Source organism: Globicephala melas, chromosome 17 (genome assembly GCF_963455315.2).
Source record: "Globicephala melas chromosome 17, mGloMel1.2, whole genome shotgun sequence".
NCBI lineage: Eukaryota > Metazoa > Chordata > Mammalia > Artiodactyla > Delphinidae > Globicephala > Globicephala melas.
In genome coordinates this window covers 14,392,759-14,418,272 of record NC_083330.1, presented here as the reverse complement: position 1 = coordinate 14,418,272, position 25,514 = coordinate 14,392,759, and the positions used below count along the sequence as shown (strand labels likewise).

Here is a 25,514-nt window from a genome sequence, read left to right as displayed (position 1 = left end):
TAAATGCCACCTGTGACTATGCATTTTCTTCTGCCAGTGGATTTGCAGCACCTCTCTTTTATATTTGAAAATGCTGTTTTGGTACCATTGGTCTTCCTGGTGTAAAAAGTTACCCTGATGATCTGTAAGGATGCGGGTTAACCAGCAGAAATGCCACAGCTCAAATGACAATATAACACAGAGCACAGGAGACACTGTCACTAAAAGTGTACAAGTTACACTCAGAAGTGTAAGTTAACTCCCCTTTAAGGAGACAGATTTGTAGGGTGGGAAAAGCACCTGCAGCTCGATTTGCTCATCTGTAAATGGGGATAAGGGCATCTCTAATAAAAAGTTGTTTTGAGGAACAACGAATCTGTCTGTCTATCTATCTATTATCTATCTATATCTGTCTGTCTATTATCTATCTATATCTATCTGTCATCTATCTCTATCCCCTCTATCTATATTTATCTCTCTCTCTCTCTCTCTCTATTATCTATCTATATCTATCTGTCATCTATCTCTATCCCCTCTATCTATATTTATCTCTCTCTCTCTCTCTATTATCTATCTATATCTATCTGTCATCTATCTCTATCCCCTCTATCTATATTTATCTCTCTATCTCTATCTATCTATCTATCACTTTAAAGTGCCCAGAACAGAAGACGTACCTGAGTTTCCTACATGAGCCAATAAAAAAATGTGTTCTATAAAAGGATATGGGTTGAAAAAAATCTCATGGCATTAAAAAACAAACTTTCAGATATCACTTGCCATTCTCTGTAGGAGAAACTTTCAACATTAACTTTCGTCTCCTTACCAAGTAGACACCTCATGAGCCAAATGGTCCCACTTTTGGCCCGAAAGCGTTCTTCATATCTAAAATTGCACCACGGGCCAAATCTGACTCTTGTATCTCAGGGGCCTGGGCAGTAGGAAGGGACTTAAGCCCATGTTTCTTATTCTTCACACAGCGTGTCGCCTTACAAACAGGATTAGATTAAGAGACAGAAGAGGAGGTGGAGAGAGGGGCCATCTAAATCCTGGCGGAAAGAGATTTTCACCCATGGGGGTAGTTTGAGGTCAGAGAAATAGAGCAAGTTGGTCACAAAAGGTCCCTCACCACTTACTGATACGTGCCCTGAAAAACAATACGGCTATAAAAGATTACATGGGGTTTCTTCATAATACCTCACCCTCTCCTCTTACTGCCTTTGATGTTGGTTTGCCTTAATTTTAAAATAAATCTAGTCGATTTTTTTTAAACCACAAAAACTCAACACAATTAAAAATTACAATAGGGAACCGAAAGGCAGGCTCACCGTGGGCCAATCATGTCCTCCACCGTTTACCTTCACGTGCTTGGCAGGGTTCCATCCACCTCGCTTTGAGGAACAGGGAAGGTTGCAGCAAATTACAAGGCTCAAATTGGACTCTCGGATTTACAGAATGACATATGTTCAATCTGGCTTATATTAAAAGGGAGAGTTCAGGTCCGCTGTCAAAGCTGTCCTTCCCCCATCCCCTGTTTTTCTTAATTTCTGGATGTGGGAGATGACCCCCCACACACACACCTGCTCTGGGGATGAGATCCCAGGTGGGATCTCAGCAGGGGGGGAGGGGGGATAAGCATTTGCCTTTTAAAGGAAGACAGGCTGCCACTGCTTCCCACAGAACAGCAGCTGTCCAGGGACCTGCAGGTGGAAGGTTGGGGGTCGCTGGAACTGACACTGTTGTTGAAAAGTGATCTTTTGCCAAAGACCTGTGGTTGCCTCCTGCTGGGGTTTGCCAAATTCCTGGAAGATGCAGCCTTCTGTCCCCCAGGGATAATGAAGGCTTGCCGTCCTAAGAATTGACTTACAATTATTCAGACAGAGCCTGGAGCTGTTGGCTGGCCCACGAGCCACAGAGAAGCAAGTAACTGTTTTAGGGAACAGTGGAAAACCACATATCCAATTGTTCCAGAATGTTTTGGAATCAGACCTGAATTCTCATCCCAGTCCTGTTATTTACTAGTGTGTGATCTAGAGCAACTTTTTTCTCTAGGCCTCTGTTTCCTCATCTCTATAACGGGAGCAAGGATTTCAAAGAGTTCTCGTGAGGCTTCAAAGAGGTGTCAGTGACTCCAGAGGACAAATGCTGTGACCACATCACACCCACACTTACAGGTAGCTGGGAGAGAGCTTATCACGTCACAGCTCACCTGCTTGCTGTAGCAGCCCGGAGACGGCAGGGCATCTTACTCCCACTTTACAAATGACATAGTAAAGCGTATGGAGGTGGCCCTGAAAGAACATGCTGGGACCCCTGCTCCCTCCATGATGTCACACTGAACTGCCGTCCCCAACAAGCACCTCAAAATCCCCATCATTAAAAGCACTGATCCAGGGCTTCCCTGGTGGCGCAGTGGTTGAGAGTCCGCCTGCCGATGCAGGGGACATGGGTTCGTGCCCCGGTCCGGGAAGATCCCACATGCCGCGGAGCGGCTGGGCCCGTGAGCCATGGCCGCTGAGCCTGCGCTCCGCAACGGGAGAGGCCACAACAGTGAGAGGCCTGCGTACCGCAAAAAAAAAAAGCACGGATCCATACATTTCTTTCTATAAAAAGTAAGTCCTGAAATCATTAGCCTTCATCCTAATTTAAAATATTAGCTGCGGGCTTCCCTGGTGGCGCAGTGGTTAAGAATCCGCCTGCCAATGCAGGGGACACGGGTTCGAGTGCTGGTCCGAGAAGATCCCACGTGCCACGGAGCAACTAAGCCCGTGCACCACGACTACTGAGCCTGTGCTCTAGCGCCCGCGAGCTACAACTACTGAGCCCGTGTGCTACAACTACTGAAGCCCACACGCCTAGAGCCCGTGCTCCACAACAAGAGAAGCCACCACGATGAGTAACCCGCGCACCGTAACAAAGAGTAGGCCCCGCTTGCCGCAACTAGAGAAAGCCCACGGGCAGCAATGAAGACTCAACGCAGCCAAAAATAAATAAAGAAAAAATAAATAAAATAAAAAATAAATAAAATAAAATATTAGCTGCTTCTGTTTCCCATTCAGACGCCTCCCACCAGCTGCTATGTGTCTATGTTTGTTGCAAATACAGAATCAAGTCTGACCCTCCAGGGCACACTGGAGGCATCCTCAAGAAGGTAGATAACACTGGCTGTTTGCTTGAAAATGGAGAGGACAAAGGACCAACTTGTCGTTTTTTGAGTTTCTGTTGCTTTCTTTTAAAAAACCCTCAAAAAACGAAAATCTGTCAGAATTACAGTCACATGTGCCTGGTCTGTTGTTTGTTCAGATACATGTTTGGCCCAGAACTATGCTCTCCAGACCTCCTAACTTTCAGGAAGGTACCTGTAACCCTCAACAGATTATTCCAATACTTAAAAACGTGAGCTTTGCCCAGCAAGGCTTCCCTGCACATTGCTTTCCTCTAGTCATTGTTTGTCTGGAGTTATTGCTCAGTGTACGAGCTCGCAGATCGCTCAGACTACTGGCCTTGTACGTTCAACCTTTGCCATCAATGCCAATTCTCCCCGGGCTTTGGTTTTCTTGCTCGTATTGCTTATTGACATAACAGGGATAAGAATTCTGAAAATCAATCATGTCCCCTTTCTATTTGATGGGTGGTTGTTTAGGGAGAATAATTCTTACTAGCACAGAAATAGTTTCAAGAAATGCATGTGTCATATATTAAACCCATTCGCGGCAAAATGCAAAGAACTCAGCAGTTCATTTGTGCCACTGATGGTCTTTGCTGTCACCCCACAGAAAATAAATATATTTTGAGCGTTTTGTATTTGAACATGTTTTCTTCATTTGCTATTTAGTCTCATACGACAACAAAAATCCTAACTCTTAATACCCTTATTGGTAGCAAGATAATCACTCACTGAGAAATAGGTCTCGATTCCCAGAATAAGTTAGTTGTATAGATTTAAGACGCACACACTCAAAGCATTATACTGGAAATTCTAGACTTAATCTCCCAGGCCACACCATCTCAGCTTTCACTAAAATTAAACGTATTTAATTTAATTGACTTCTTGGAGATCTTCCCCATTTGAGTTCAAATGTCTTTAGGTAGGCAATATTTGAACACATGCAGGATAATACCAAATGATCTTGATTATAGATAAATCATAAAACTTTAAAATAAAAAGGCATATCATAAAACTAATTTAAAGAGTCTTCCAATGATGCTGCAAACTCCAATTCTAATTGTGCAAAGACATACGTAGGGAACTCTTCTCCTATCAATTGTGACTGTGATGGGTACTGAACAAGCCCGGTGTAGTGGAAAGATCTAGGGTCCAAGAGAGTCGAGTTTGGGCTCCAGTTTTGTCCCTGTCTACTTATGTGACCTGGGCAAAGCTATTTGGGTCTTTTTTTTAAAAAAAAATAAACTTTGGGTATTCATTTTTTTAATCTAAAAATTTACGAAATTATACTATCTCTAGGTACTCATTTAATTTATAAAACTGATTGTTCAACTATTTTCATACTAGTTAAAATAGTGTCTTAATGTCAGCTAGTTGGTGGGGTTAATATGTTTACTCATTTGCTAAACAAAAACGTATTGTACAACTAGAGCAACAGGAGCTGTGCTCACCAGACAACGAGAGGTAGAGATGGACCACTGGGTCCTGCCTTTGGGAAAGAGCGACCTTGCCTAGCAGCAGGGCACCATTCACGTGATACTGAGTGTGAAAACGGCCCCCTGGACTTGTGCGATTGCACTTCGGGGATCTGGGTAAACAGCCAGTGCAATGGGATATGTAGTAAACATAGAGAGAAGAAGAGAGTGGGAATAGAGGAAAGGGAGCAATGAATTCTGCCCCAATCACAAATGTTTATGGGGGATTTAAAACTCTCTCATCTTCAAAAACATATCCTTTTATGTATTTGTGGAAGAAATGAGGGAGAACGTGCACATTCTTTTTAAGGCAAGACATTTCTTTCCAACTTTAGATAACAAAGGTGTTTTGAAAACTGTTCTGAGGCTACACAGACGTAGTTTTCCCTTTGACGTGCCGTGTCCATCCCAAACTCCACTGTCAGAACAATTCCTGCAACTTAGTGGTACTGAAATTTTAGATTTCACGTGAACCTCTGTGTGTGTGTGTGTGCGTGTGCGTGTGTGTGTGTGTGTGTGTACAGTCATACACATTTCCAGGGACAGAAAGAAAGAACTGTTGAATTGGAACAAAAAAAAGTTTTAAGTTCATAGATGCTTAGTTGGTAGGAAAGTATTCAGGAAGTCTGAGCCCTTCATAGAATCATCGGGAAGATAAATGGAATCTCCTTTCTCATAAAGGCTTTTGTCCACAGGTGCATATTATCACATCACTGAGGCCAGGAGAGAAAAGTGATGCCAAGTGAGGATGAGGCTAGAGCATTACTGTGAGGATAAGGGGGAGAGAATTTACTGGGAAGTGCAGTAGGGTCGCAGCCATAGTGAAGGGCTCTATGGTAACGGTGATTATAGGTGATTATCATGACGGAGGCTCCCTCAGAACTCTCAGAGGCCAGGAGTGGCTGAGCCACTGTCTGATCAAACAGTGTCTTCCGTCCGTCTGTAATCTGTTCTCATTCTTAGCCGGCTGGCATAACCTCTAGCCGCAATATTGGACTGGCTTCCTTCCTTTGTTGGAACGGCGAACACCATGGAAACCTGATACATTCGCTGCAGGCTGAGGGGGTCAGATAGCTCTAACCCAAGGCGGATGAAAGGCATCTGGAAAATGCTTGACCACCAAGGAAGGTGACCTCAAGGAGAGCGCTCACATGGCTTGAATCCCCCCGCCGAAAGGGGAGAGCCTGCAGCTTCTCGTTCTGCTTTCCTAGGGCCTGCCGAATATCTCTGCAAAGCACTTAACTTCTTGCATCCCTTTGCTTGAATGCCTTGCTGTTGTTCTCGCTAAGGAAACCAGCCATTCAGGAGCTCGGAGCGCCACAATGGAAAGCTTGCCTTCAATTTGTCTCACTCCTTTTGTGTGTGGACTGAACTGTGAACCTGGGCAGTCACTCACAGTGACAAGAGACGCACACGGACTCTCTCCAGCCCTTTCCTCCAGCGGCAGCGGGGAGACTTTTACAACAAAGATGCCCGAATTCAAGGCTTCTAAGGGCTGCAGGAGACACAGCGGATCTCCCCATTCTAGGTACACAAAGCCCCAAGCTCAGCAGCAAACAGAAGCTGAATCGCTCATCCCACGGTGTGAATTTTCATCTTCTGTGGCCAGGAGTGTTCTCCAAACTAGCACTTGCCTATAGCACATTTTGCACCTGGCAAAGATAACACAGCCCGGGCTGCTGCTTCTGTCTGTGTTTTTAGAATAGCCAGGTGTGACAGCCTCATCAATGCGGGTCTTAGCTAGTCAACAGACTTGTCAAGGCACCACGGACAAGTATCAACTCGTCCTTTCTCTAGCTGCTTTCCCTGAACGTTAAGTTGAACCAAACGAAGCAGCACTTTTTGTAGGTCAAGAAAGATCCAATCCGGAAAGAACAGTTTTTTATGGTTTGTCTTAACAGAAAGGATCAATGAGAATTAGCATCTATGAAGTGGCTTCTGTGTCCCAGGCCCAAGGTGGGGCCCCTTTTAATTGTCACTCATGACACCACGTCAAGGTGCTAGTGATTACTCCCATTTTACAGATGAGACAATGCAGGTTCTGAGAGCTTAAAGAAACGGCCCACAGGCTCAGCGAGGACAGCTGAGATAGGAACCCACGCTTGTCAGCTCCAAGGCCTGAGAACTTTCCACTCTGCCATGTGCAGATTTCCCTTAGTAGCATCACTACTAAGGCACACAGGTGGTTCATTTGCATTAAAGAGGAATAATGGCAACTTTGCATGAGAAAATGATCAACTCACATATGATGTCATTCTACCTTTACTAAATGGCCTCCAGGGACTCTCTGCTTATGCTTACATACAAATTACACAAATTCTCAATATTCTGTGAATTTCTCTTTCTAGCTTTATCCCTTATTGCTTTCCTAGGTCACATCTTAGATGGCCTCATTTACATGGTGACCACTTTTCTACGCCACATTCTCTTCCTGAAATCATCTACCCAATCTCTGCATATCAGCTGCAGAAATTTCGCCCATCCTTTGCGGCCCACTTTGAATGCCTTCTGGGCCCTGAAGTTTCCCTTGTTCCTCTAAAAGATGTGCATGCTTCCTCCTCCAAACTTCCACAGCCCCTGGGATCCCTGCTCTAGTACTTACTGCTGGGCCTGCTGCTGATAAGACTATTTGGACACTACCCCCTAGAGCAGGGGACCAGGACAAACTTATCTGTAAAGAATCATACAGTAAATAGTTTACGCACTGTAGGCCATACGGTATCTGCGGCAACTACGCAACTCCACTGTCGTGTTGCAAAAGCAGCCATAGACAATACCTAACTGTATGAGCATGGCTGTGTTTCAATAAAACTTTATTTATAAAAACTGGTGGCAAGCTGGATTTGGCCCCTCTGTGCCAACCTCTGTCCTAGTTCATTGGGTCTCCAGGGTTAGCAATTGTGTCTTCCTTGTGCCTATATCCCTGCTGTGTTGTACAATGTCACAGGTGGCGCTCCATAAATATTTGTGGAACTATTAGAAATTTAAATTGCTGCAATCAGAGATGCTTTTTTTTTTTTTTTTTTTAAAAGCTATTGTTGAGGCCCCGAGAACTTCGCAGATTCCTCTGGTCCTGCACTGCTCTCTGTGCATGCCGCTGAGCTGTCAGAACCTCTTGGCCTGTGGCTGATTTTCCTGTAGGCTCAGGACCTTGCCCTGAAGCTGCAAAGGCAGGCTGACTTCTAAGGAGCCGTAAAACACATTTTGTCAACCTCTTGTCCTCCAACTTGGGAAAACATCAGTGAAGTTTACAGTTGTGGAAAATCACCTTAGGCTGAGATTCTGTTAACGCAACAAAGGGAGCGATTTCTGACTCAAAAGAAAAGAGAAAGGTGGGTCCCAGGGCATGGAAGAAGCCTGCAAAAACCTTTTTCTCTCGCTGAACCAGCTGGTTACTAAATTTGCAAGTGATTGGTAATGGAGAGCCACTCACCACTCATGGGCTTCATTCATGAATTCAGTTGCATAGCTATATGTAGGGTAGGTTTTCAGAGGCTTGTATATCCATCCACAGGGTTGATTCCAAAGCACAATGGCTCATCCAGACCGTATTCCCCAGATGCTGGGGCAACCTTCTTTGTCGACAATATTTTATGCATCGAAACACTTTCACCCTCCAAGTTCCTGGGCATGCTCAGTAGGACACCCACCCTGGCTTCGTACGTATTGTCAGTTCTTGTCTTTCTTTCTTTCTAAGTCACTTGATACGATAGAGAGGATCTAAGTACCACTGACCAGGAGCCAGCAGTTTATTAGTTATAATAAGATAAAAAATAAGAATAAAAAGAAAAAGTTTTCCAGGGATATGTCTTGACCAGCAACTAGAATGCCTTCCGTAGTTACTTACCTCTTTTCGTAAGGAAGTACATTTAATCTTTTTGTTTTGTTTTTTTTTTCTGTCTGGGATCACAGATAGAAAATCAGCGTGGATGAAAAGGGATGATATTTAAGCACAAACAGATGAAGAATGTATTCCGGAGGTTTAGTGACGAAGGAAACACACCAGTACCCTGTTCCCTACCTCTCTGGTGGTCAAACTTTCAGCAGACACAGAGCCAGCTGCTCTGCGTAGACTGTGCATTATTGCAATGGATAAGAAGAAAGTGTGCGGACAGAGTGAAAATCAAAATCACGTCCTCTGCTGCCTAAGCATCGACTTTGGCTAGTGAGAATGATAGGCACATTACAGCTCTCTGCTCTCTGTCCTGTCCCTGTATGCCATCAGCCCTCTATGCTGTGCCTCCCCACCCCCTCCTCTTAAAAAGAAACATCAGGTTATTTGAAAGCCTGACCTGAGAAGGCCTCTCGGGCAAGCCCACTCCAGCTGTCTCTGTAGCAATGCTAATTGCACATCTGCGGCAAAGCTGCAACAGTCCATGCCCAGGGAATCCACCCGGGTTTTTATAACCAGACCAGGGGTTGCCACCCAGCTGCTATGAGAAACACACTGCTTGATCATTATTATTATCAGATCACGTCTATGAATATTATTTAAGACAACTGAAGGAAACCCTTGATCAAAATCGCCCCCCATTCACCCCGCATGCTTCTCTCTCTTTTCGTTTAGCCGCTTACAAATGTGGATGTGATTCCTAATCAAAGCACCTCGACAAGCCCTTGAGTTCAGGGTCTTCCTGTTCCGCGGTCTCGAGGCAGAAGCCGGCGTTCCCGTCTCGTGGAGGTGCCGCGTGGAAGGAAACGGGGTGCAGGGGAGGAGCGAGATGGGGAGCAAAGGCGGGGCCTGCGTTCGGCAGGTCCCGGAGCTGAGGTTGTTACTCACATGTGTTGGGAAGCATTGGGGTACAGTTTTGAAAACTGTGGGGCTGAGTCCTCGGGGCCGTGGGGCGCCGCGTGGCTGATGACCATCATAATGGGCCTATGGGGATACATTCTCTTAGACATTTTGAAGTAATTAATGCTCTCGTTAGTGATTAAGTCTGTGAAGTAGTCCTGAAACATATATTTGACACAAAACAAAAATTACAAAAGGTGACATTCATCAGATCACATTTGAATACTGCTTTCCCTCAGAAGCAACTCACTGAACGAGGAGGTAAGACCTTAAGCAGGAAGGGAAACTACTTCCCAAAGGGGCAACACATCTTCCGGAGACAGAGAACATCAGCTGGCAGTTACCTTCTGGGTTTGCTAAAGGGGTAACGTGCACAAACCTTTTTTAAAAAATAATGTGCAATTTAGGAATTAGGCAAAAAAAAAAAAAGGGTCAAGTCCCCGTTTGCCCAAGATAATGATCAGATCTGGCAATACAAATGCTCCAGCACATGAAACACCGGATACATATTTCATTCTCAGGTTTCGCTGATGTAATTCTTTGACAAAAAAAATTTAATTACTTCAAGGGCAGGAAACACCCACGCCCACTACAAATTCACAGTTGCAGAACACACACACACACAGACACACACAGGCATACACACACACGCATAAATGCACAAACAAAAGAAAAGATCTTTTCCTTAAACTAAAAATTCACCTGTGAGAATTACATAATAAATGCTAATGAAAGTCGTGGCCAAAATCTGGGTGCCCAGGGAAAAGTGGCAACATTTTATCAATTAATTTATTTGAAACACTCAGTATGGGGAGCAGTTGATCTCCAGCAGATGATACTGTTAATTGCACAACTAAAATTACCCAGCTGTTGGGATTAGAGCCTGACTTGTTAATAAAATAACTTAAACCGGCAGTCCCAGGGGCTGATGCAAAAGCAATAAGGGGAAGGGGGGGAAGAAATGGAATAAAAAAGAAAAAATGAAAACTTAAAACACCTGCTTCCTCTAAGTGTGTATCACTGGCCTGGAACTCAGGTATAAAGTTTATTCAGAAAGTGCCTAGGCAGTGTGCACCGTCAGAGGCTTCTAGGCATGACTAATCACATGTAGATTCAAGGACCAGAACAGCTGCAAAAGCAGCGCCCAAGGGACCAAATCTGTGTCATTGTTAGGACAAGTCCACAGGCTAACACCTTCGTCCATGGGAGTGTCTGTTTCATTCCTTTCCTCCCTAAAAAAAGATACATATTCTTTTTGACACAGTTGTCTTTGACACTTAATCAGCTGTGATAATGGGCAAGTTACGCTGATTTGGTCTTTGGAAGGAATCTTGATTACTTTGCTCTCCTTAGGACAACAGGGAAAGAAGGGTTAATAGCTTGAACAGAAGCATGACAAGCATCCCCACAAGATAAAAAATGAGCAGTGACAATGACTGCACTTGGTAGGACAGTGCTCAAATCTGCCTCCAAGGTCCCTGCCAGCTCTCAACTTTGATGAGTTTGGAAACCTATTAGCAATGTTTGTGAATTGCTAATACGCATTCATTTGCATGTGTTGTTTTCTGAAGGGTATGAAAGAGTGAGACATACACCCTCACCCCAAGTCCCCTGTGCTCAAATCAGGCCAAGTGGAAAGACAGCAATGTGCCAAAGTTCGATCAAGTCTCGTCTCTCTGACTTCTACCAATAGCTGTTTCGTAGTGACCTGTGCTAGATAGAGCAGGTTCTCGGCTTCTTTTAGATAAATGAGGAAGAGATGGATATGGCTAGGAGGGCAGAAGGCATTTTAGGCTAATTAGCAGGCTAAATTCAAAGATGCTTTCCCCTCCACTCTTGCGATCTGGAAATAGTTTTAAGTTGGCAACCACAAAACCTGTGTGACTTTTACAAACTCTAATCTGGGATCCATTTGTTAGAGAACCATGGGACATGTCCATTTCATTTTCTATGACCTGATTTGGAAATCCTAGGATTGAATCGTGGGGCATGTCCCTTCCAGTTTCTATGAACTGATTTGGAAATCCTAGGACTGACAGCCTTAACAGACTTTTGTGGACTCTAGCTGCCATGGGGCAGGTGTGCTTGTCAATATCAAAGTGCGATCAGACAGGAGTAAAAGCAAAGAATGTGGTTTCTCAACTTTTGATTAGTGCACTTGTCTGCTGTTATTCTTACATCTACATTGGAAGCCACAGACAGAATATACTTTCACCCCAGTGAAAAGCAAAACAGCATGAGATGAACATATGATTATGTGGATAAGTCCTCTAGAGGAGGAAAAACCCCCAAATTATCCCAAGACAGAGTGGAGGCATCTATGATTTTTCTGATAATACTTTCATCAAAGGCTGATTGCCTTTCATCCTAATGGGGAAAAAAATCGCTATTCAAAGTCAGTGCTCCTTGAGAGCCTTTTTCTTGCCTGGAGTTTAAAATTACCTTAAAATTTCTCATTCTAATACTGTGAGAATGTAGAAAGCCAATCGAGTGTATGGGCTAACACACTGAAAATGGCTTTCCCCCATTATGCACAAAGTAAATTGATGCAGTGTAAAAGTGCCCGAAAATTACCTTTGCATAATCAAATCCATGCTTTTCTTTGATGCCATTGCGACAAACAGTGTAATTATAGAAACGAGAATTCTTGATTAATCCAAGCCATTCTCGCCACCCGGGAGGGATGTAGCTGCCATTATATTCATTGAGGTATTTTCCAAAAAAGGCTGCAATGGGAAAAAAGGATTATTTTCTCACGTGAAATGATTAAGCGTAACTAAATGCATCAACGTGAAATTATGACTTGAAAAAAAAGGCAGTGAGACAAAAGTTAACCTGGTAACCGTGGAGGCCAGAATAACATTCATGTAATACTCTGATCCTTTAGCAAAGTGACACATACACATTTTCCTTTTGAATAAATAAAAGTAGTGCCCAAGTACACGGATTATAAAAATCACCACCATGATCATGATACTCTGAGTGCAAGTGATAAAAGCAGAATGTACCTTTTTGTTAAGTTGATATAACAATCAGAGAAGTAGCCAGTATGAAATTTGGAATACTGAAAGTTGTCTTTGTGATAAAATAAGTTTTCTAACTGTTGGAGAGCTGCGAATTTCAAAAACGCTATTGAAAATCTTGTCTTTGTTTTTGCCTGTCAGGACAGTACACATTTTCCCAGCCAAGGAATCGTAGTAAACTCCGTTTATCATGGGACGCAGTCAGGGTTTTTATGTCACATGTATTTTATGTCATCGGCGTTTGCATTATATGTATTTTGCAAATGTGTTTATTACTGATAATCAAAAATTCTAGCAACATGGAGTCACAACCTAGACGACTAACTTTCATAGAATTATAGTAAAATAGAGGTATATGTGCTACAAAAGCTCCACTGCTCGTTGAAAAGGCCACTGGAAGGCCTTCACATTTGTAACTTTGGCATGGTCACACCCAAGAAAGGCCGCTGTGCAACAGTGGGGTCGGAGCTCTGGGATCTGTCCCTGTTTCCTGATTACTTGACACCCCTCATGGAGGCCCACTGTCTCCTGACCGGCTTTCCTATGCAGGCTCCAGGGTCTTTCCATTCTCACTGCCAGCTTCCTGAAGACCAGCTCGGGTCACATCACCTTCTCATGATCTTGGATGGCCCCCCCTCGCCTGCAGAATCACATTGAGTTTGACACCTTGCCATCCAAGCCCTTCCTTGCCTCCGACCCCATCTTGCACGTCTCTGTGAATCGTCCCTCTCTCCAGTCAACGTGCTGCCTTTACTTGTTCTGGTTTCCACCTCTCCACCTTTGCCTGTGCTATTCTCTGCCACCCTCTGTATGAATCAGCCCAGAGCAGAAGCCATTTCAATTCCAGTCTTCGCCCCGATCCCACAGCACTTTACTTCTGTGGCTCTGAAGCTGTCTTCCCTCTCTTCCTGGTGGTATAGTTATGTTCACGTAGAAACCTAATCTCCCTTAAACTGTAAGGGTTTTGAGGGCAAACACTGCCTCGACCTCATCTGTGGACCTCCCTTCCCTCATCTTTGCATGTAGTCTAGGGGCTGCATGAATTTTTGTTTCTTGAACTGGGCTTCATGGAGCCCCATGTCTTCCGGGGATGGTACCTGTTCTGGACTTGTTAAATGTTGTGTTTTCAATTGAGCTATGATTTTTTTTAAAAAAAAGGTGATTTGGTCTAAATATTTTCATAGAGGAGAGCTTCAGAGTTAGAAAAGTTGACACTTCCCATTGGATTTACTTTCTTTGAAGGGCTGACTCAAGTCTGAGAAACACAGCAATGTTTATTTGTTGAATGAATATTTATATGTTGAATCTGCAAATGAGTAAATCAATCAGGTGGTCAATTAGCCAAACACCCACTGCTTAAGGATTCTGCCAGGGTCCCTGAGCAGATGGACGGGTGTGGGACAAAATGTCAGAGGGTCTCATGTCAGCTATGACTCAGGGTTTCCCTCTGAGCTGGCTCTGAGCAGTAGAAATTCTTCTAATGAGGGGTTCTCGTCTTCAGAGACTAACCACCTTTTCACATCGAACCACAAGATGATTTTCCTTTCCGACAAAAGGCAACGTGATTTAAGAGTCACAGGCGGCGGACCAAAGCCACACCCCACCAGCATGACTTCAGAACGGGACTGTTTCCAGAAGCCTTTCACTTAATAACCTCAAGCCCAGCTCTTTCCCCTGGCCTGCTCCTCTCCCCAGGGTTTTTTCCCCCCACTTTTCTCTCTTTTTGTAAAAGATCATAGTGGTTTGCAACATAAAACCTGGAGCCAGCTTGCCTGGGTTCAAATCCCGGCTCTGTTATTTGTTAGCTATCCTGCCGGAGGCAAGTTACCTAACCTCCGTCTACCTCCAATTCCCCTTCTGGAAAAACATGAAGATGATAACAGTAATAGTGATATGATTGTTGTGAGGACTAAAAAGAATGAATACATATGTAAAGCACTGAAAACAGTACCTGGCACATAACGAGGGCTTATTAAATGCTGCCACTGCCAGTATTATGATGACCATGGCTATGATCATCAGCCTTTCAACGATCTGTGCTCTGATTTTAAATAGTTTACCCTCCTGCAATGCAAGGAAATCCTGTTCTAGAGTTCTGCACTTGTGCATCTGAAAACATTGCTTGAAGGGTTACACAGTTTTCTTCCCCAACCTGATTTACTTTGTGGTAACAAATTTCTCCCCCAACTGGCTGACATTTTCGTGCTTAATTAGTTTTTAGATTTTTTCTTTTCCTGCTACTTTTAGTTCTGTTCTCTCTCTGTTTTTTTTTTCCTCTCAGGGAAGCCATAACAAGTCATTCCTGCCCTTCCCTCATTGTTTTACCCGTTAGATTATTTAGGACTGTTTTCTACCCATTGCCATGGCTATTGCCCTTTCTCTTCATCCTCCCCTTATAAACTATTCCTTGAAGTCTCTTAATAGGCCTTGTTATGGGCTTTAGAACTCCCTCCAGGTTTTCGGTGTCTTTGTGTTAATGGGGTGTAAAAAATGTATTCAGTATTCCAGATGTTGCCTCACCCATCACACTGGTTCCAAGAGACACCGGGGACCTCGTGCGTCATGAGGCAGCACCCAGCGTTGTCAGCTTCAAGTTACTCAGCCTTTCTGGTTGCCTCCTAAGACCGAGGCTCATTTGTAATCACCCCTGGCCTCTTTCAACATTACGCTTCCCGGCAGTGCTCTGCAACTGATTATCTGGGCTTCTAATTATTTTCCTCCAGATGTATTAAATCTCTTTCTCCCTCCCTAAGATGAACTACATTTTCTCGCCCATATTGCCATTATATTGGGTGTGGTTTGAAGTTTTTCTTTCCTTTGCCACTGGCAATTCAACCCAACTTAACTAACTGTCTGAATATGTCACTGACACACCACCTACCCCTCCTTCTGTATCATTCTTTTCTCTGGGCCATTAAACACTTCCCTTCACAGCTGTTTAAGAAGGTGGCAGGGGGTTGTTGGGTGACAGGGAGAATGATCAGGAAGACCTGATTATAATGATTGTTGACTTTAGGCCATGCAACTTCTGTCCGGGACTACCTATTACATAATACTTAGAAAAGTTCCCTTGAGCCATTTGAGGCAAAAACATTTATTTTTATGTCGGCGATAGTACGCACATAGACAAAAGATTTCTGATGCTGTAGGGAAGTCAAATCTTATCGAATATAACAAGTGATATACTAAATGAGCTTTTATTCCATGTATTATTAGATTTGGGGTGGCAGGACTTCACTGGTAGTAACTAAAAATTTACATAATTTTGAACCAAGTTAAAATTATGATATACTCTTAGGTGACCTCGTGCACGTGAGTCTGGCTTCCCCAACTAGACTGTAAGTGTAGCAAAGACAGGAATCTTACTTTATAGCTCTTCATACACCAATGTCTAGTATAGTTCTAAGCATAGCGTGGCTCAATAAATAGCATACTATGGTACGCTATATCTTATGTTTGTGTACTTAACAAAAATCAATAATGCCATAATTCATAAAGATAAGAATATTACTTTGTCTTACTTTTAGTGAACTCTACATTTTAAAACATCTCAGAGAATAAATAAATATACTTGCTATAAGTAACATAAATAAATTTTGTAATGTAAAAAGACACGAAACTAGAAAATTGATTAACTTGTCTACATTGTTTTGTCACAAAAAGAATTCTCTCCAAAAATTTTTATTGCGGGTCTCTATTAAATATTGGCCCTTTCACCCCAGTGATATGAAGAAGAATTAGTAGGACTAAAATTTCATTCACATGTGATTTTATATATCCTGTATTATGATTATAATTTGAACACTACCATTTTTAAAGGAATTAATATGATTACAGTGATAGCAAAAATTACAATATATAATAGTTTTGGACAGGAAAAAAATCTCTGCATTATATAGGTTGGAAAACTGGGCTGGACAAGTTCTCAAAACAAGTTTAAGGCAGAGTAAGGATGTGACTCCAATTCTCCACCATTCGGTTCAGGGTTTTTTTCTAACACTTGATGCTACCTCTCAAATACGGATTATTATACACTACCAAATGTAAAATGGATAGCTAGTGGGAAGCAGCCGCGTAGCACAGGGAGATCAGCTCGGTGCTTTGTGTCCACCTAGAGGGGTGAGAGGGAGGGTGGGAGGGAGATGCGAGAGGGAGGAGATACGGGGATACATGTATATGTATAGCTGATTCACTTTGTTATACAGCAGAAACTAACACATCATTGTAAAGCAATTATACTCCAATAAAGATGTTAAAAAAAAACCATGGATTATTACTCTTACCTTAACATTTATGCCAGGTTTTACATTCATGTCTATACCCTCACAAGAAATTTAAACTAAAACTTTTTTGAGCAGATAGGCAGAATTTTCCTTTTTATGATAGATAATCCAGTATCATTCCCACTATACTTAGAACATAAAATGCAATAGACACGTTACTGTATTTTCCCTTCTTAAACACTTAAGCTGTTGTAGACTCATATTTTCCATGAGTAAAGTTAGAAAAATTTAAGTTACAGCCAGTCCAAAAATATGCCTTGGTTCTGAAAAAGAAAAATCATGTCACACAATGGTAAATACAATATTGGATCAATTCAATTCATTTCAATCCATGTATTCTGGATGCCTCCCAAAATAAGCCTCTTAGTAATTTGTCTTCTCTGAGTTGCTCTTCATAAAACTGATGGCTGCTTTGTGCTTTTCTCTAGATGGGTATTTATGTATAATACATAGTTCAGTTTCCGTCATTATTTTTCTTAGGTTCTCAGCTAAATGTTCCAAATAACGTATGCCTTATTAGGAAAACATTAAAATCGTTAGATATTGGCTCCTCCCACCTCCCCAACTAGTTTAGTGGCTCATAAATATGCTGGTTTAATACCTACTCACCAATTCTCTTAACTTCCTAAGATGTCTGTCATCCTGATGTGCTTATTTGTGGATTTTCAAATGGGTCTCTGTCCCTGGTTGGATCGATAATTATTGTCAAGGAGACATCTCTACTTCCTAATTGTCTGAGACGTGTCAGTATTTTCCCATCAAAGATGAATTTAAATTATGTAGCTCATTATCACTGCCATTTTACTCTTCCAATTTTTAATTTTTCTGATTTACTAATGGGCACATCAAAATTTATTTTCCTGAGTGTATATCATCCGTTTTCTATTCATAGCTAAGTGTTTGGACGAGCCCTAAGTGTTTGGAAAAGTCCCGTTTCCCTTAAAGAATTCCTTTTACTTTACAAGATGACTCACTATAAATTCCATTATTACCTAAGTGTCTAGACCCCTGGGAAGAAGGTTGGCTTCAGAATCTGAGTTAGTTTCCAGGAGCAAATCTCCTCTCCCTGAAGAAGACAACTGACTGAAGCAGGCTACGGGGCTGCACCAAAGGACTGACAGTTGTCCCCGGGAAAGCCTGATGGTCTGCAGCTTCATCCTAGACCTAACCCATTAGGTTAGGGTAGCATACTGGAAAGAGGCCTGAAGACCAAAGTCCTGTTGCCCACTCTTCCTGTTAGAACATCAGATGCGTCACTTCAGCAAGTCACCTTAATCTTGTAGGTCTAAATTTGTTCGTCTGAGAACAAAGGAACTGAAAAACTAAATTACTTCTGAGTTTTATTCAAGCTCTTGTAGGGTGGACGCAGCATAGGATAATTGAAACAAGTACCAGAGTACACTCCACTTCTTAGAAGCAAGATTTGTTTTTTCTTGGTGACCCAGTGAGCTGTGTAATGGATGGCATTTCCATTTTTGCTTTTGCCATCTGGAAGTTAGCTCCAAATATGCAGCCTTACTCTACAACTCCGTGGTATGCCTGCAGTTTGCATATTAACCTTTGCCTTGATTTTAACTGGCTCTACCCTTCGTTTCCATTCGACAGTGTCCTTACTGCTCTGTATCTTATGTTTTATGTGTCTCTGCCAGGCACTTCGGAATGAAGCCTGATAGAAATATATGTAAAGAAATAAAGAAAGAGGAAAGATGTTGGAGTCAGGTGTGCTGGATTCAGTCTGTCACTGACTAGCTTGTGACCTCAGATAAACCCTCCTGAGTTTCGGTTTCTTCACTGGCAATATGGGCAAATCCTTTCAAAGTTTCCGGAAGAATTAGGTGAGAAAACTTAGCTAAAGTGCCTGGTACAGAAGAAGCAAGCGTCAAATATCAGTTTCCCTTTTTTCCCCTTTCTTCCCCGCTGCCCAGCTTTACTGAGATATAATTGACAATCAAAAATTGTAAGCAATTATACTCCAATAAAGATGTTAACTTAAAAAAAATTGTAAGGTGGGACTTCCCTGGTGGTCCAGTGGCAAAGAATCCGCCTTCCAATGCAGGGGACGTGGGTTCGATCCCTGGTCGGGGAACTAAGATCTCACATGCCGCGGAGCATCTAAGCCCGCGCACCACAACTACTGAGCTCGGGTGCCTCAACCAGAGAGTCTGCATGCCGCAAACTACAGAGCCGTCGTGCTCTGGAAGCCGGGCGCCACAACTACAGAGCCCACGCACCCTGGAACCTGCGCGTCACAACTAGAGAGAAGCCTGCGAGCCGCAGCTAAGACCCGATGTGGCCAAAAATAAATAAATAAATCTTAAAAAAAAAATTGTAAGGTTTACAGCCTGATGGTCCGCTATACATAGAAATTGTGAAATATTAACCACTGCCAAGCCAATCAACATATCCATCACTTCACATCTTTGCTAGTTTCCAGTTTTTTCTTTGTGGTGAGAACATCCAAGATCTAGCCTTTTAGCAAATTTCAAGTACACAATATAATACTGTCAACTATAGCCACACTGCTGTTCACTCTCTCTCCAGAACTTATTATCTTCTTTTTGCCCTTTCTTGATTTAGCCCTGAAATGAATTAGCAAGTCCTAATCGACAGTTCTAAGTTCTGGGCAGGGTTCTCTGTGTCACCAGCATCTCCATTTCTAGGATGGACACCGTCCACACCGGTCTGGATACAGTGAGAGTTCTAATTCCCTAAGTTCCAATTCTCTCCATCTCTCTATGTCTGCTACTAGGAATTAAATTATAAGGGAGCCTGGGAGTGGAAAGGCACTGATTTCGTACAATGCTTCCCGCAAACGAAACACAATTTGGTGGTCAAAATCAGGAATCAGGCATCAGGGGACCATTTCTGATTTTGCTTCTGAGCTGGTCATCACACAGTATTTGAAATTCCCACATCAGTTATAAAATGGAGCTAAGTACATTTGCTGTTTATGAACCCTACAGGGATGTTTGATAGATTTGCAAATTGCTTTAGAGTTCGCAGGTGAAAGGTGCTATAAACTTAAATCACTTATGTGGGAAAACACACTCAGGATAGGGCACTTTGAGTAACCTAGTTTCTTTCTGAAGCGTAAGCAAACACGCTTGAGGCTCATGGGAGGAGTTTCTTCTGTGAGTGGAGCTCTTGAATGCCTGTGGATGACAGTGCTATCACACCCACAATCAATATTTTCATCCATAAGTAAGAAGTAGTAAGTGCGCACAAGGCGCTCTGCGAAGAAGCAAATGGCCACACATTTCCTAAGTCCAGTGGAAAAGGTTAATTTCATTTTTAAAAGAGATTTGAGAGAATACATTTATCTGATATCCTTTCCTTTTAAATCTTCAGAATAGAGAATCTGCAGACCTGAAAATCTTTTTCAACAAGTTTTAATTATGACACCCTTAATTCTTATGAATACGTCTAGTTGGTTCTGAAAAAATTATTTTTCATCACAGCCCTTCAATCAATATCTTTGCTTCTTTTCATAAAGAAATGCTCAGAAAACCCAAGGAGAGCATATAAACGCTAGGAGAATAAAGGTTTTGGGGGCAACCTGACAGGAAGGAGCCTTGCTTCTTTCTTACACTGGTATGATGTTCATAACCTCTCTGGAAGGAGGTCCCCAGTTTGCAAAAGACCAACTAACCAAACTGCTCATCTATGTAGGTTAAACAGTGATAGAAGATGTAGCAATTGGGATGCCCTCCTTTCCTGGGAGATGGGGGCGAACACTTGAGATCTAGAAGTCACCAAAACTAAGCTAAAGAAACTCCCAATCCTATTAATTATGAGTAAATAAATAGATGAATGAATAAGGTACACCTCACTGGATGGTTTCTTTCAGTTACGTCCGAATTCAGTAAACAATTTTGATAATCTATCGTGTCCCAGATCCTGGGGTAGGTGCTAAGCAATTTCAAAGCGCTTGATGATTTCTCACCCAATGGGCAAGAATTTGCCAACATTTAAGACAAGCCTCAAGCTGCGCTGGGATGCCTGGAGGTTTGGAGGGTTGAGGTAAGCACGTTCATGGGATGAAAACTCTTCTGTTGCAGGTTCTCCTGGAAAATTCCAATTGCCGGTTGCTCTGATGGGGACAACACTCTCTTAACGTGTCTGCTGAGAATCACTGACTTTTCTCTAAGGGACCTCTCTCTGGGATGTTAACCAGAGGGAAAAGTAGAGGATGCTGAGAGACACAAGCCTCGGCTCCTTCCGCTTAGGGACCGATTGGAACTTCATATATTTCACCATACAGTGCATCTTCCAGAGGTGCGCTACCAGACGTTCACGGGCTGGAAAGCTCCCCCTTTACCTGTTCTGTAGCCGGTGCTGTTCAGATAGACAGCAAAAGTCCGCGGTTCGTGCACTGCCTGCCAGGGGGGCGAGGAGCAGTTCTCATTGTTGGTGTAGGTGTTGTGGTTGTGCACGTACTTGCCCGTGAGCATAGACGAGCGGGACGGGCAGCACATGGGCGTCGTCACGAAGGCGTTGGTGAAGGTGGCCCCCTCGCGCTCCATAATCTTTCTGGTTTTGTTCATGACTTGCAGGGACCCTGGAAGGCACAATGCCAGCGTTGTTAGCAGACAGCACCGCGCGATCACCCACCGATGTCACGTCACTCAGGGGCTCTGTTCCCCCTGCCTTGTTGATTTCTCTGCCTTAGCCTGAAGGAGTCTATCATTTGACGAGCTCTCGTTTCTAGAACAAAATGCAACGTTTGGGATTCTGCCATCTCAAATATTTTGCAGAATAAAAACACATTTCAGCTTCTCCCCTCCTTGACCACAAAGGAAAAAGAAAAGCAGGTTTATCTGATCACTAAAGCTAGAATTTTAGAGACGGAGCAGATTCCAAGGCCAGCAGCCCTTTGAAGATTATCAGAGAGCATCAAAACAGAGCATCAAAACTCCTAGCCCACCACACTCGCACCATGCCACAGACATTGCAGAGATGACGAGATAGAATGTTTTCATCGTATGAAATAAAAGAGGGGAGAAGTTTTCCAATTAAGTAAAAGTCCTTCCAAAATGCCTGTTTTTTTTTAAACTGGGGTAAAGTTGCTTTACAATGCTGTGTTAGTTTCTGCTGTACAACGAAGTGAATCAACTATATGTCTACATGTATCCCCTCCCTCTTGACCTCCCTCCCACCCCCGCATCCCACCCATTTAGGTCACCACGGATCATTGAGTAGAGTTCCCTGTGCTGTACAGCAGGTTCCCACTAGCTATCGATTTGACACATGGTAGTGTATATATGTGGATCCGAATCTCCCAGTTCATCCCACCCCCCCTTCCTCCCCTGTGTCTGTTTTCTGTCTGTGTCTCTGTTCCTGTGCTGAAAATTGGTTCATGTGCACCATTTTTCTAGATTCCACATATATGCGTTAATATACGATATTTGTTTTTCTCTTTTTGACTAACTTCACTCTGTATGACAGACTCTAGGTCCCTCCACGTCTCTACAAATGACCCAGTCTCGTTCCTTTTTATGGCTGAATAATACTCCATGGTATATATGTGCCACATCTTCTTTATCCATTCATCTGTCGATGGACATTTAGGTAGCTTCCATGTCCTGGCTATCGTAAATACTGCTGCAATGAACATTGGGGTGCATGTGTCTTTTTGAATTATGGTTTTCTCAGGGTATGTGCCCAGGAATGGGATTGCTGGGTCATATGGTAGTTCTATTTTTAGTTTTTTAAGGAACCTCCATACTCTTCTCCATAGTGGCTGTATCAATTTACATTCCCACCAACAGTGCAAGAGGGTTCCCTATTCTCCACACCCTCTCTAGCATTTATTGTTTGTAGATTTTTTGATGACGACCATTCTGACCGGTGTGAGGTGATACCTCATTGTAGTTTTGGTTTGCAAAATGCCTGTGTTTAATTAAAAAAAGATCTTCAATGTAAGTTCGTATCCTCTAGCAAACTCACCACATACCTGCCAGTTTTTCTACCAGGATAGTACGACCAGTTTATATTTTCACCTGTTTCCAAGTCATTTGAAAAGATGGGTTGTTTGTTTGTGAAAGAGCTATGATTCTGTCACATTCAAAAGTATCTGCGTAGTAGTAAAGCGTGCCATTTGAACTGTAAAGCATGAAATTGTACATACGATTGCTGAGGAAGGGAAAAAAAACCTATTTCGATTATCCAGCCAAACATGGAAGCTGAAACCCATCCAAATACTGCAGGAAAAAAAAAGCTCAGGCCAGAATTCAATCGTCTTTTCAGGACCTGTCAAGAAATGCACTACAGCCAAGGCCATTGCATGTCAATCCTGGAGCCTCACATTTCCAACAGGTCCTACTTCTTCCAAAGAAAGGGAGGAAGTCTATGTAGCTTTCCAACAAGGAAGGAAATCGTAATGCAAACCAGGCAAGCATTCAGAGCAGAAGAGAAGCGTGCAGCCATCCAAAAACCACAGTTTTTTTTCCACATACGAGCTCTTACCATTCACATGAAAACAGAAAAGATGGTTTCTAATTGGGTCTCCTTTGAGCTCCCTGAAATATGCTTCAGTTAGGAGGATTCCTAACTGCTTTTTCTCCCCTGGTTGTATTCAGAGGATCAAGCAACCTTTTTGCCATCAGTGGATAACATGTAGTGAGCACCCACTTCACGCTGAGCATTCATTCTATTGACCTCAGCTCTCTGGACTGATCCCCCAAAGTGTAGCATTAACAAAAGAAATGGAAAATTCTCTGCTGCCTCTGATCTTCAGCAGTAAACTAACCAGATGAGAATTTACATATGAAAATTGCTTAGGGATATCTGCAAAGCAAGGTAGACGTGAGTGTGGATATAGCAGTAGCAGTACCTATAAAGACAGCGGGGACCAGAGGCAATGTTTAATAAGAGCTCTGCCACAGGAGATGTGGACAAATGGGAGGAAAGGAGGAAGAAAAACATGGGATGGGTGAAGTGTATTGTGGGTAGCACGGGGAAGGTGGTACGCACGGTGCACTGGAGGTGGGAAGAAGTAAGTGGAGTGATGAAAATGGCAGGTGGATTTTCTGGAATGAAATCGAATATGAAGACTTCTCTTGATGAAATGGGTGGCAGATTTAGCCAATAGCTTGGAGGCTGGGCAGAGATATTTGGATTTGACAGAATAGACAAAATGACGGCAGAGCAAGTTCTTTGTCAAAGGCATGAAGGACATGATAAGAAAGAAGACTTTGAGAGGTGTTGCCATGGCAATGGAAGTATGTGCATTGTGGGGTAGGTGGGGAATAGGCTTGGTCCATCAAGGGTACGGCCAAAAGGCTGCTGAACCCACCCGGCCGTGGGGTGGTAAGAACCTGAACTGGGCTGTGCCTTTAAAATAGAAGGACTCTTAAGAAGCAAACCCAGGAGATGTTGTAATGCATCTGAAGGCTGTGAGTTGACGCACAGTTTTCAGCCCGGGAAGAAAACTGGAAAAGTAATGGTCTCACTGTTACTCAAGAAGTAACTAACAAGAAATATGTCCTACAGAAGATCAAAGAAGTGCATTTTAGAAATGTTGTGTTTTATATTTGTGTTGGTTGATCACACAGGGGGAAAGAGCCTGGAGAAAATACATGAAGTGAGACGCAGGAGTGGGGCGAGAGTTCGAGGTTGATGCCAAAGTCCACTCCCTTATTACTCTTTCCTCTTTAGAAAACTGCAGTGATTACTTACGGTAATAGCTTGAATTTTGGGAAAACTCAGCACACACTGTTGATCAATTTTTATTGCCTAATAGTCTTTTTATGTCAAAGAATGACTTCTCAGAGTTCCCTTATGAGCCTAGCTGGACTCAAATTAAAAAAAAAAAAAAAAATGCAGCTGGAGGCCATCCTCCAAGGTCCCGAATCACAAAGCTGCAACCTCCAGTTTACAGACTTATTTGGACCGCAGCACAGGATGGGAGGTGAAAATCTGATCTAAGGTCAAATAATCTACAAACTGGGGACTAAAACTCAGCCCCTTGCATCACAATCGCCCCAGCCAGGACTCTCCTCTCATTCTAAATATCTCTCTTTTCTTCATTGACTGAGCTGGTTGTACCAAGGAACTAAAAAATCCCTCCAAATGCTCTGCTTCCAATCGGCCCACACGTCAAAGGGAACAATGAAGACACTTGGTCCCTGCAGGTACTGTGACCACAGTAGCACCGCGGGCGGGGTTCCCGGATGTGAGGTTCCTGAATGTGGCTTCACGTTTCTCAGTAAGGAGAAGGTTCTGAGACAAGGCTTCTCCAACGTTAAAAATCACCTGGAGCCCATGTTAAATCCTAGACTTCTGGGTCCACCCTGAGATGCTGATTTAAGTAAGACCCGGGAAGGACCAGAGAATTTGCATTTCTAACAAGCTCCCCGAGGATGCTGGCGCGGCCCCTCCCCACTCCTGGAGACCTATTCGAGGCCAGACACGGAACCAGCGAAGCCTCGAGCTGGAAGAGACTTTAGTGGGTGCTTCATTTTAAGTGATCTAAGTGGCTCAGACCGCTTCCGAGGCTGTAAGGTGGGCAGAGAGGAAGAGGAAACACCGATTTCATACTTTTACTCTCGCGGATTTTCTACTTTACTCCCACTTCTAAGTGCTTCCCGTGTAGCAACTCATCGAACCCGGACAATAGCCTTCCATAGCAGGTGTTTCTATTTATTATTCTCACATCAAGGATGACAAAGCTGAGGAGCAAAAGGATTAAACAACGTGCTTAGGGCCACACAGACCCTAAGCAGTAGAGCCCGGACGCAAAGGCGGGCAGTCTGCTCAGGGACCACGCTCTTAAGCTGCGTCTAGGCTGAGTCCCGG

The 25,514-nt window shown here is 43.2% G+C and overlaps 1 protein-coding gene across 9 annotated transcripts in view; it reads right to left on the bottom strand.

The window, feature by feature from the left end:
* Positions 1-25,514, bottom strand: part of SULF1 (sulfatase 1) — a 161,289-nt gene that overhangs the window by 39,410 nt on the left and 96,365 nt on the right. For 7 of the 9 annotated variants that reach the window (XM_060287339.1, XM_060287341.1, XM_060287334.1 and 4 more), the window contains 3 exons: positions 21,037-21,276; positions 11,987-12,138; positions 9,401-9,570 (listed from right to left, as the gene is read on the bottom strand). In XM_060287339.1, the coding sequence (XP_060143322.1) occupies positions 9,401-9,570; positions 11,987-12,138; positions 21,037-21,276 (562 nt within the window). Of the gene's footprint in view, positions 1-9,400; positions 9,571-11,986; positions 12,139-21,036; positions 21,277-25,514 lie in introns of those variants that run through there. The other 2 variants (XM_060287340.1, XM_030859601.2) reach the window with 1 other exon arrangement.